Source organism: Clarias gariepinus, chromosome 3, assembly GCF_024256425.1.
Source record: "Clarias gariepinus isolate MV-2021 ecotype Netherlands chromosome 3, CGAR_prim_01v2, whole genome shotgun sequence".
Lineage (NCBI taxonomy): Eukaryota > Metazoa > Chordata > Actinopteri > Siluriformes > Clariidae > Clarias > Clarias gariepinus.
In genome coordinates this window covers 40,576,884-40,589,443 of record NC_071102.1, presented here as the reverse complement: position 1 = coordinate 40,589,443, position 12,560 = coordinate 40,576,884, and the positions used below count along the sequence as shown (strand labels likewise).

Below are 12,560 nucleotides of genomic sequence, written 5' to 3'. Positions count from 1 at the left end.
GAGAGAGAGAGTTTATTTACATTCACAAAAAGAGATGAAATTCTTGCAATAAATGCAATAACCAAATTGATTAATATTCGCTGGGATGCATAACAAAATTATAATTCGTGACAATTTAATAAATATCAGAGATATCTGTTTTGCAAAGAAATCCTTCATATAAAAAACACCTTGAATGACTCATTGCAGAATCACCGTAAACTTGCTGCATCATGTCAAATGTCTCAGTGGCAAATTTGACCAGTTTCACACAGAATTTCACACTTACTCTTTGTTCTTATTTGCTGTCCATGATAAAATTGCAGATGTGGTAACAAACATGGTCAGAATAGCGCCAGTTGCCCAGCTCCTGAAGTTCACTGCTATGTTACAAAACTAGCCTGGAAACACCATATCATCATTTGCTTCTCCCTCTTTTGACAGTCTCCATACAAGGCCATTAGATCCATAAAGCCATAACCACAGCCTTCTAACATCACTTAACCATTTGGAACAGCAAACAGCACAATGATGGTGGGGCTCATCACTAGGGGCATGAGAGTTTTTAGGGATGGGTTCTGGAGGCTGACAGCAGGGCGCATTAATAACAACCTGGTCCTGAACATGTTAAACACAAAAGAGCTCATTATAGATGTAACCAGGAAAAAAAATTAAAAAACATCTTTCAATCCACATCAGTGGAGACTTGTAAGTAAATAAGTTCCTGGATGAACACATAGACAATGACCTGTTCTGGAGTAAAAACCCTGTAGTACTTGTGAAGAAGGCAGAGCATTTGCAATGGACTTTGGCAGCTGCACTTCAGCTAACAAGAGAGCAATCAAGTGGATCATTGCCATGGTCCGGGAAATGATTGGCTTCCCCTTTCCCCTTCCCCCTCAGTAGAGGACATCTACAGATCACGCTGCCTCATTGTGCCTTATCTTTTGCTCAGCGCATCTGGCACAAGCCCATTTTTACACTTAAATATAATTTTTATGAATGAAAACTTCAAAAAAAATATTAAAATGAAGCAAATTATACTTTTGAAGAATTTGACAGTGATGCCATTTCATTGGTTTCTGATCCATTACACTTAAAGTTTGTTTGTATAAGGACATTACAGACTTGATAACTGATTGGAAGGCCTGGCCCCAGACAATCACACAGCAAGACGTATGTGATAGAATCATAGCATGCATATACAGTAGATTTGAGTTGCTTTGAGAGATACACATTGAAAACGTTTTAGTACAATTTAACGTTAAACAGTTATCCTGCAGCCACTGGAAAACACTGGCCAGCTGCCTGGTTAACATCTCTGCAGCCTGACAAGGAGTTTCTGCTGTTACAAATACAAATGTGTCATCAGCATACATTTGGCAACCAGCCTCCTTGCAACTTGCAGGTAGATCATTTATATATAAACAAAAAAACAAGGACCCAATGTAAAACCTAGGTACACCTGCATTTTAAAAGTAGTGACTTTGAGTTAACCTTAACACATTAGTATCTGCCATCCAGGTATGATTTAAACCAGCTTAACGTTCTTCTTTCTGTCCGTTGGCATTCTACATATAACGTACGGTATCACAGAAAAACGAGATGGTACAGAACCAACGAGGTGTCTTTCTAGTAACATAATGTAAGAAAGTATTTGCAAAGGATGCAAACCGGCAAACATTTGTTGACTGTGGCTAATTTCTTGCTATAAACAATTTTCCAATTTTCAGGTCCATCCATTAATGCACAGGGACCAAGGTTACCACTTTTTTTTATTGAATTTCTTTCATCTTTGTGAAGCTGCTTCGAGACAATGACCATTGTTAAAAGCGCTATATAAATAAAATTGAATTGAATTGAAGTTTACAGTATTAAACTTTTTAAAGTCTATAAACACTGCTCCCACAGACATATAGCCATTTCTGTTAAATACTTCGGTCGAAATTCGAATTATTTGGGATTTAAAAGTTTTTCTTTTGCCAGATAATTCATTAGTTGTTCAGCCACTAACTTTTCAAAAAATTTAGAAATAACTAGTTTTAAATTTACTGTAGGTATTAAAATTTTGTGGAAACACCCATTTTAATAGAGAGGTTTACCAAGTGTACTATTGGCCTTATTAATGTTTTACTCTGTTTTTTAATAAAAATAAGTATCTAAACGAAATATTTAGTTAATTAATGACTCTATGGATTTTGCTCTGATAAACCTGTCCAATGTAAAATGATGAAGGTGAATCTCTTACTACATCATGTGATGGACAGGTCTGAAATTTGCTAAGAAAGAAAGAGATGAATTAATTTTCAATTTCCATAGCATCAATACTGACCTTTCCTTTTATATTTAGTTTAGTTGTGCCTTTACTTTGACTGTATTTCTGGTTGTTTAATTTATTCAAATGTTTCCAAATAAGTGAGCTATTGACCCGAGAATCAGCAGAGAAACAACTGCAAGAAGTAAGCTGACTTTGCTTTTCTCAGTTCGTTAACATTATTTCTTAAGCTTCTAAAAATAGGTAAATCTGTTTGCATTTTTGTTGATATGGATTTTTTTCAATGCAAGATCCCTCTTTTTCATTAGTTGAAGAATATTCTTGTTTATCCAGGACAACGAAACTTTTCTCTGATTACTTTTAGAGAGACATGTAAACATTCATTTTAAATAATCCAACCCAAATGTAACCAATTTAATCAAAGAGCATTTAAAAATATGTCTGATGTAAACCAATACCCCACCTCCTTTTTCACACAATCTGTCTTTTCTGTATAACCATGCCACACTTTCTTAGCCTAGCATACACTTGATGATGTAGTTGCAACGACTTTTAGCATTGCTATACATAACTACTGAACTGTTACATGTGTATGATCGTTTGCAAGAAAATAAACATGTTTATGTACGGAATCCACGCCTTTTGCATTTTCAGTGAACGTATCTGGGTGCCTTAGTTAAGGTAATAATTAGGGTCGTTTGATTTCCTTGGGTGCAATCCCCAAGGTGGCGTAACTGGCCACATTGTTAGAATCAGGGGATCGGCAGAGTTCGAGCCAGCCACCTGCACCATGCCACATATGGATTGAAATACACTACACACTAAACACTTAGGAATAAGGTATTTGAAACCTCCTTTAGCTACATTGCTTTACTGTATATTATTAGCACAAAGAAATGTCACCTACTGACTTGCCCCTGAGTATCACCAATAGCTTTAAAAGCACTGCAGCGGAAGGTCACGGTAGCTCATGTATTCTGTCCGTTATGGTCTGATGTCTGCAGTTTCAGACATCAATGACTCTGAGTGTTAGTGTGTTCAGAAGCGTTTCCATTTGCTCTTGTTGAGCGTTCGGGTGATTGTCAGGTCCCTTTTCTTAAAATGTGCTGGCAGGTTATGCTTTTGATTTAACAATTTAAAACAAGCTTAATATTATACTGAGGCCCATAAATGCATAGCTGTCTTCCAAAATAAACATATGAGTAACGGTAAAATTCCAGAATGTGTTACATTCGCCAGAATCAGTAGCAGTTTGGCAGTGCTGGGATTTGAACTGACAACCTCCTGATCAAAATTGGAGATGAATAAATGAATTAAATAAACACAATAATAACATATGAGACATAGTGGTAAGCACTGTCGTCTTGCACCTCCAGGTTCCGGGTTCGATTCCCACCTCAAGTCTGTGTGCATTGTGTTTGCATGTTCTCCCTATCCTTGGGAAGTACTCCGGTTTCCTCCTACAGTCTAAAGACATCTGGACAGATTGGCTGTTCCCAAATTGCCTGTAGTGTGTGAATGAGCATGTAAGTGTGTGTATATGTGTGTTTGTCATCCCCCCAGTCTCCTGGGATAGGCTCCAGGCCCTCCGTGACCCCGTATACAGGATAAAGCAGTATAGATGATGAGTGAGTTACAGTTATTTGTGTGAGCATGTAGCAAAATAATAATAATAATAATGTAACCTCGCTGATCAATTCTTAGAAAGTTTGACAGCTGGAAATGTTTTCAAAGTGCATCTTAAGACCTCAGGTACCTCAAGCACCCACATGCCAACATCAAACGGCAGCTCAGTGGTTAAGGCTTTGGGCAATTTAGAGGAAAGTTTTGAAGTTGACACTGTGTGGGTACATGCCCTCATCTTTATTTACTTAGAAATAAATTTCCCCCTGAGGTTTATCTCAAAGTGTTATCATAAGAAAAAAGTTTGTTTTAGGGTCAGAAGCCGCATCGTGGAATTGTATAATGTGCAAATTAGAATCCAAGCTGAGGGTACAATAGGTATTGGTAGACAAGGCACATGATACTAAGTTTATTCTGAAAGATGCACAGTATAAAGCTTTTTTTTTTTCTCAGTAGCAGGAGGCCACCTCTTCAGACCCCACAAGCATAAAGCTGTCCAAATTACCAAATTATTCCCATATCCTTGCTGAGAAATCACACGCTGCTTTTGTATTCATAAGGCAAACTGTTCTAATGAGGACTTCTACTGAGACCTAATAAGATATTGCTTTCTCCACTCAATTTGAAACAAATTTGCAGCTAGAAGCAAGTAAAAATAACCTAACAGCAGTCACAATGGTTTCAAAAAACTACATCAATCTTTTTTTTTTCACCCATGTTATCGCCTCAACAAATAATTATTAAGAGTTTTGTCAGATCTAGGTTTGAGACATTTTTTAAATTAGCTGGGCATCCTGCACAAGCACACAACCCATCACCTAATACCAGAGGTGAGAAATATTCACAGAACTCAGGCGCTGCAGATGCCTCCAAATATTTTTTGCTGAACGGATACCCAGTTCCTAATTTCTAATTTATTTCTGGCTCCTGAAGGTCGAGTATCCGTTCAGCAAAATTTTTTCAAGGCATAGAAGCTTGTGCACAAAACGACTGCTTTCCGATTCGCAATTATGAAGGTGTTATCAGGGCCAGTGTGAGGAGGATACGGTTGAAATTGATATTTATGAATGAACAAATCAGCAACCCAATCAAACATGGATAAGCGCCAACTCGGCGATCAGGAAACATGCCAGGGTTTAGACAGAACAGACGGAATCAGACTCAAAGATGATAAGGCAAAACAGGGCCATGCAAAACCAGGGCAGGATAACCAGTGGCTTAGTGATGACAGGATACGGATCACAGATTGTACACGTCACAAACTGTGAACGCGCTTATAGCATAGCGTAAGGACATAACGACAGGCAAACATGTGGACTATAATCTTGGACATATTGTATCATATTGTAACTCTTTGTTGTATCCTGGAGAATTTCAGATTTTTTTTTTCAGCTGTCTTATTTTATTTCCCGTAAATTAAATACAAGTGCCAACTCCTTGATTTGTCTCATTTAGTCTGAAACAACATTCTGTAAATGAATGTTAAATGAGTAAGCAATCAGATGTTTGCACGTACAGCATTCAGAAGTCTGCATTATCCAGAGCAACTCAAACGAGCCTGATAATAGTCTGATTATGTATTGCTGAAAACAGTAACAGAATTTGTGTAGCAATGAAGGCAGCTGTCAAATAAAAAGGAATAGCACATAAAAGTTTAACATGAGCCACTGTGGTTTTCTTGCAGCTTAACTTCATTCTGTTTGTCAATATCGTACGAGTTCTGGCCACCAAGATCCGTGAGACGAACGCAGGACGATACGACACACGCAAGCAATACAGGTAAAAGAGCGGTGTTCGAGGACCTGTGATGAAATTTCTCATGAATGTGTAAATGCATAAAAACAGTATGGTGCTAAGTCTTGTATCTTATCTTATCTTATCTTATCTTATCTTATCTTATCTTATCTATATATCTGGATGCAAGATAATTAGACAGACTTTTTTTGATTTCCAGTATAAAGTAACCAGTTTGTCCTGTCTGGTTCATCCAGTCTAGATTAAAACTTGTCACAGTTTAACTGGCACAGGTTCATCATATCATTGTGAGTTTGTGGATAACTGTCCATGTCAATTTAATTGGCTTGACTGTCTGTTTGGAAGAGACTTTATTTTTTACTTTCTTCTCAGTGTGACGCTAACTAATGGAGGCTGCTTGTGAGCTCATTTATATTCAGAGCAGGGCAATTAATGTGGTTCTTTTAGCTCCATTTATCCTGTGATGTTGCATAAGTTGCTATTTAAACCTGTTTATGTTGGTGTTCATGAAGTTCATAAGAAGCATGTTTACTAAATAAATAAATAATGAATTCATCTAAAATATATATTATATATAATATTTGAATGTTGTCTTTTGTTGGTTGATTTAATTATGTTTGTCTATTCAAGATTCACTCACAATTTATAATTATTTAGGTAAAATGACAAACATTAACTGGTGTAAAATTGATTTGCTGACTTAAAAATACACCAAAGCTTCTGGAGAAAATATAAACTGCTTTCACCGTCTGCAAATACTCGCATTTTATGAGAACATTGCTTCGTCTACTTTTGAGTTTATGGGCGAGTAGAGAAATACTAAGTGGGCTATTTTTGTAGCCACAGTTAATATAAAATTAGCTGGTCATTACACAGTAAAACCGACGCCATCTTTTCTATGTATTGTCGGGTCTCCAGAGCTGTCATTCAGTTATGGTAATAGGCGTTTAGTTTTCCGACACACGCTGTAGCGGTAGACCAATCATAAATCACCGCACCATCTGACCAATCACAGCAGTGAGGGCTCACGGAAAGGAGGGGTTTAGACAGACTCAATCTTCAACCTGCTTCACACGATTCGTTTACAAATTATTTAGAAATGGGGTAAAATTAAATCTATTTTTAGAGAAAACTAAAGTGTTTTTTGACCTTGCATATATGTAAACCAAATAGCTAAGCTTTTACCAATTTACACGATTATAGGACCGTCTATTTATTGTACTGTAAGTTACACTTTTGAATGGTATGTAGCCAACGATCGAAGAGAAGTAAAAGAACAAGACAACCAAATTGGACGGAAAAGCAGTGTTTACTTTAAACTTTACGCTCAGTATTTGGGGAAAATTTCTTCTTTTCGCCTTTTTGTCCAATTTCTACCTTAGGAGCTGTTTTTAGGGCTGAAATGTTTCATAAATCATTTTTATCTTTACTAAGATTTAGTTCTAAATTTAAGGAGAAATTCTAAGAATTTCATCACTAGGAACAACTTTTAGGCTTTAGACGCTTTGTGAATAAGAGCCCAGATTTGTAGACTGGTACAGGGAAAAATTTCCTGCTAACTGGTTTTCTCACCTACACACAGGACATTATTTCTGGTGTTCGACTTCAATAAATATTTCTGTTCTGAACTGCACTTTATTTAATTTTAATAGAACCATGCCTTTTCCAATTCTAATGGAATCAATTAGCTGAAATCATTACAAGAGATAAAAGGACAATCAGTGAAAATGGAATGGGACACACTTGAGATTAAGATGAAGTGTCAAAGCAAAGGGTCCAGTTAAATCCTTTTAGAGTAATGTTTTATTAAAAACAAAAATAATATGTAATGAAAAATACAGTAGGTAATAAAAATAAGTAATGTTTTCATAACATATTAAATTTTATCTAGATGGAAATAAATGACAAATAATACTGTTATAAGACTTGAATGTAGGGAAGTAAGATATTGTGCCACTTTGCCCAAGAGACCTGTTGCACTTTCTTTTTTTTCAGTCCAAGACAGAAAAGACTTGGGGTGGGGGAAGAAAAATCTTTTTTTTTTCTGTCATCAGGAAGGCATGATATATCGATTTATTGGACTTGGACTGCTTGCTGATGGTCGGATAGTAAAACTCATTTTAAACTGTCGTGTCATTTTGAGCTACTGTTTCATTTAACAAAAGGATGGGAACTATGGGTGTATTAAAGACATTGATTCATAAATGACTAGAGACAATGAGAGAAAAAGGTGTGGAAAATGACAGAGGTTAAGAGATATACTGACGTCTTGAAATAACTAACCGGAAATTTAAACATTCCCAGTTATTCAATGGATTCTATATTTAAGGGAAAAAATGGGCTTCAGTTTATCTAGTTGAAATCCTCTTCAGTCCCCCTGCTGAAAAATCTAGCTTGGTCCGACCAGCTTCCAGTTGCTAAGTGCTGGAAGAAATGAAGTAGTTCCACAAACTAGTGCTTTTAAAAAAAACACAACAAAGGTATTTAGTAAAATGATTATAAGGACTGCTTACACAATTCTTAGCAGCATGTCTGTCAGCTTGCTAGCAAATGGTTTTGCTTTTATTTTAAGTTTCATCCAGTAAGAAATGATATAGGCAAATTATTCAATATATCTAAACTTTTTTCTTTAAAATGTTTTTGAGACAATTTAATACTTAATAATAACCATTTTGTTGCTATTTCCTCACAAACAGCCTAAAATGACATGACATTGATTGGGGAACCCTATCTGCTCCCGAGATGAATCCTTTATGTTAAATGGAAGTAGTGCACTATGCATGTTCCAACCAATTAGTCCACTTGGGTAGTGCATTAGTTATAGAGAGGGATTTGGAATTCAGCCTTGTTTTAGAAGCTAGTTATCTTTGCAGCTCACTTCAGCTTTGAACAAAGCATTGAGGATGACTAGCAATAATGTTAACTAGCAATAATGAAAGATCAAAACATAACAGGTTCAAAGTTGAGAGGCTATTTAGAATAGCTTAGAAGCAATTAATTTCTTTATTCTTAAACAACAAAGTGTTGTTTAGGGTGGCATAAAGTTATCGGATGTGTTTTCTTACTGAAAGTTGTTCTTGACTGCTTTTGAATGTGTGTTTTGGCATGCAGGTGCTCGCTACTCTAACTCTTACCGCAATTGAATCTTTCAGTGGTATGCAAAAACGGACCCGTACCGGCCTACTTTTACCCACGTCTGTGTATAAGCTATTAGAAAAAAACACGCAGGAGAAAATTCTCACCTTCGCTTAAAGTCCTGCAAAGATACTTTAGTTTAGTTTATGTTGATGGCAGAGCTTCGTCTAGTCAGTGACAAAATATCGCCATACTTATAATAATAATAATAATAATAATAATAATAATAATAATAATTCATTGTCAAAAAGCGGAGGAAAAAATTAATCTTTCTACTGATTCATTATTGTGGTTATGTCTTAATGTTAAACACATTCCAATTTTTTTTTTAGTAATTCTAAAATAGATTTAGCTTTGTTCAGTTTTTAGATTACCACCATATAAGCTTTTAAATACAGCTACGTATATATAAGAAAATAATATTCCGTCTAAAGTAATGACTATTCATTTATTTATTTGTTATATATTTTTTTTTATTGTTATTCCATCCCATTTTCAAGTCAATCAATCTTATCACAGGGGGTTATTATTATTATTATTATTATTATTATTATTATTATTATTATTATATTTTATGGACAAATATTACTGGCATTGTTCTTTTTTGTTGCTTAAATAATACAAAAACATAGAAATTCCTTGGCATTTTGCAGAGAAAAGGTAACGATTCGGGACAACATGCAATATAGAGGTCATTTCTTTCGTATTAAATTTTGATAGATTTTTCGCGGAATGCAACACATCTGATAGTATGCTTTCAACCATACCACTAATCTATAGTAAGTGTGTTATGTTGATGCAGTGTTGAAATTATTATTTTTTTTTACTTGGACTCAGACCCTGCTCCTGTTCTTTTATATGAAATAGGGCATCCAAGACTCCAGATAATAACTTCCAACCATATCTGCAGTCATAAATAAACACTCTAGTTCAAAACTAGATAAACACTTTAGTTGTACAAAAACTCCATATGGTATTAAGTTTACTTATACATCAGGTGAATAATCTGAAAGTGAAATCATAATTTTATAGTCCAAGATATTTAAAATAATAATAAACAGAATAAATTAATTCAATTTAGTTACACACAACCATTCAAGAAATACCAGAGGAAGTAGTGTCAGTTTTCCTCCTGATGAAATAAATGCATGGAAGTGTAAGTCACTGTTATAAGATATGATCATGTCATGCTGAACCATAATCAGTGTTTTTTATTGAACTTGTAATTAGTTGATATTTAGGTTTAAATGTATATTTGCATGTACAGTATGCATTGTTGAAACACGATGCAAACTTTATTTGAATATAGTAAAGTTTCATAATAGGATAGTACAAATATAAATACAAAAAACAGCAAGAGAACTAAAACTTTTGCTAGGACACAGGCTAGATCATTTTGATTCATACATATTTTCTTTTAGTTCTGTAAAGCTGTTTTGTGACAATGACCACTGTTAATAGCGCAATACAAAGAAAAGTAAATTGAATAGATGCTAATCCCAGGAGTGAAGCTAACACAAAATCAAATCAAATTAAAATTTTATCTGTTACATACACCATCATACACAGTATGATATAAAGCTTATGCGACCTCAGAGAACCTAAAATTTAAAATAAGAAAAATGTTTTTAATAAGAATATAAAATATGATTTTATCATATTTTATGTTTTTTTTTCTTTTACAAAGTAGAAATGTGGAAAAACATTAAGTTGTAATTTTTTCTTTATTTACAGTATGTACAAATAATAAAATAAAATAGAATTGGAGTGGAATATAAAAACTATGTCCAGACATAAGCAAGACGATGTGCAGAATAATGTGCAAAGTCACAGAGCAATTTTCTGTGATGTGAAAAATGTGCAAATGTGTGTTATATGTAACGTGTGATGTGCATCGTGATAAGAAGTAAGATTGTTTTGTGTGCTCTTCGTGATCTTCCTGGCCTTTAGTCCAGCACCGCTTGCTGTAGATTGAGTGCAGGTCAATGTTTCCCATCAGCATGCTTTCTACATTTCCTAAACACAGTCTAAAATCTCTCAAGCGTCTGAGGTGGCCTTTTTCACCACGGTGTTCTTTGATCTCTCTTTGATCATGGGGGTCTGGTCCACTATCAGCTCCTTGCTGACATTCAGGAGGAGGTTGTTCCTCTAGCACCAGTTTTTCAGATTTCTATTTTCTAAGATAACAAAGATTAGAAGCTGAACAGGAAATAGAACCAGTGCAATGATGACATCATAATGCAAAAGCAAAACTAAACTAAAACACATTTTTTTGTTTAACACAGGCTGCCTTTTATTCCACAGTGTATTTTACAGTGAGCTCCCTACTCCCTGCTTCCTGCACAGGGAATGTCAGTTAAGGGAATTTCTCTTGACAAAATTCTATCATGTCACTAACACAGACTCCGTTATCCTGGTAACACTGTTATCTCTGCTGTGGAATTCTCACTACCTAAATAAAATATTAAATAATTACTGAACCAAAAAACTGCTACATTACAAAATGTATGCTATTAAAATGTGTATAATTTAGATGTACCAAGAAATTATTTTTGTGCATTTGTGTAGATTTCTAAGAAATAATAGTAAGGATTTATTGATTACATTAATTTTTAATTGAATCAAAACATTATAAATTGAAATATTGTCACTATATTATAGTTGAAATATTACAGTATATTACGTACATATACTGTGATAATTCTGTAGTATATAGCATATACTAATATTAATGTTATGTCATCCTCAGTAATACTGATGGATAATGATCGCTCTGGGGAAGTGATGAACTATTGCTCACTTTTGTTCATTTTGAGCCAAGAAGTTTATCTTCCTGTGCATAAAACTTGTACTTAACATGGCTGAATACCCTGTGCAGTCGATCAGAACACAGCTACAGAACACAACTAATCAGAAAGTGATAAGAAACAGGTAAAGCATTTAAGACAGACGTGCAGGTTTGATCAACGTTCCACTACCATTTTAAATGTTGAATGAGTGTGTTAAATACAGATATAAAAGATCAGAATTTTTTGGGTGTTATTATTTTAGACACATTATATTTGTCAATAAGATCAGATCAGATTTTGTGACAAATGAATGCAGAAAACCATAAAATTCCAAACAGTTCACATACTTTTCTTGCCACTGTATCAAATCAAATTAGTTTTTATTATGTTTTTGCGTCAAAAATTTTAATAATTAAAAAGGAGGGGGTACTAATTTTTGAGCATGACTGTATCTGTTAGGTATTCTCTTTTTGACTAATGCTTTGGTTTTACAAAAAATGAGTGAAACATTTGTTTCCTATATAAAGAGATAATAACTGGTTTGTTTAAAAAACAAGGCAATGCAAAACTGAAAAAAGAACCAAAAAAAATCTTTTTTCACATTTTTGCTTGGAGATAATTTTGTATGTCTAAAAAGTGCTTGTAAGGCTGAGTGTAAGACTTTAACATCCCAGAATGGTGAGTGCACCAGCTGCTACTACTAACCATGTACCTACAGTACCGCTTATGTTCTTATAATAAAATGCTTTTCTAAAGATGATGTCATCTCAGTGACTCAGTCCTGTTATTTTCCTACTTTCAAGTTCTTAAAATGCACTCAGCACTGGTCTGCTTCCTATGTGAAGGTACATTGCAGTTTATAGCCAAAAGCACCTGCTCTTTTTGGGGAGCCATTTTCATATTTTTAGAAATGCAATACTGTACATTACATTTTACAATTAGAGTGGATAAGTGGTGGATGTAAGACATGTTGGGTACGGTCCGGTACCACTAAAGGATTTGGT

The 12,560-nt window shown here is 34.7% G+C and overlaps 1 protein-coding gene across 1 annotated transcript in view; it reads left to right on the top strand.

Moving 5' to 3' along the window:
- pth2rb (parathyroid hormone 2 receptor b) overlaps nt 1-12,560 on the top strand; it is a 61,422-nt gene that overhangs the window by 32,618 nt on the left and 16,244 nt on the right. Inside the window, exon 9 of the mRNA XM_053492524.1 lies at nt 5,562-5,656. Coding sequence (XP_053348499.1) covers nt 5,562-5,656 — 95 coding nt within the window. The remainder of the gene's footprint in view (nt 1-5,561; nt 5,657-12,560) is intronic.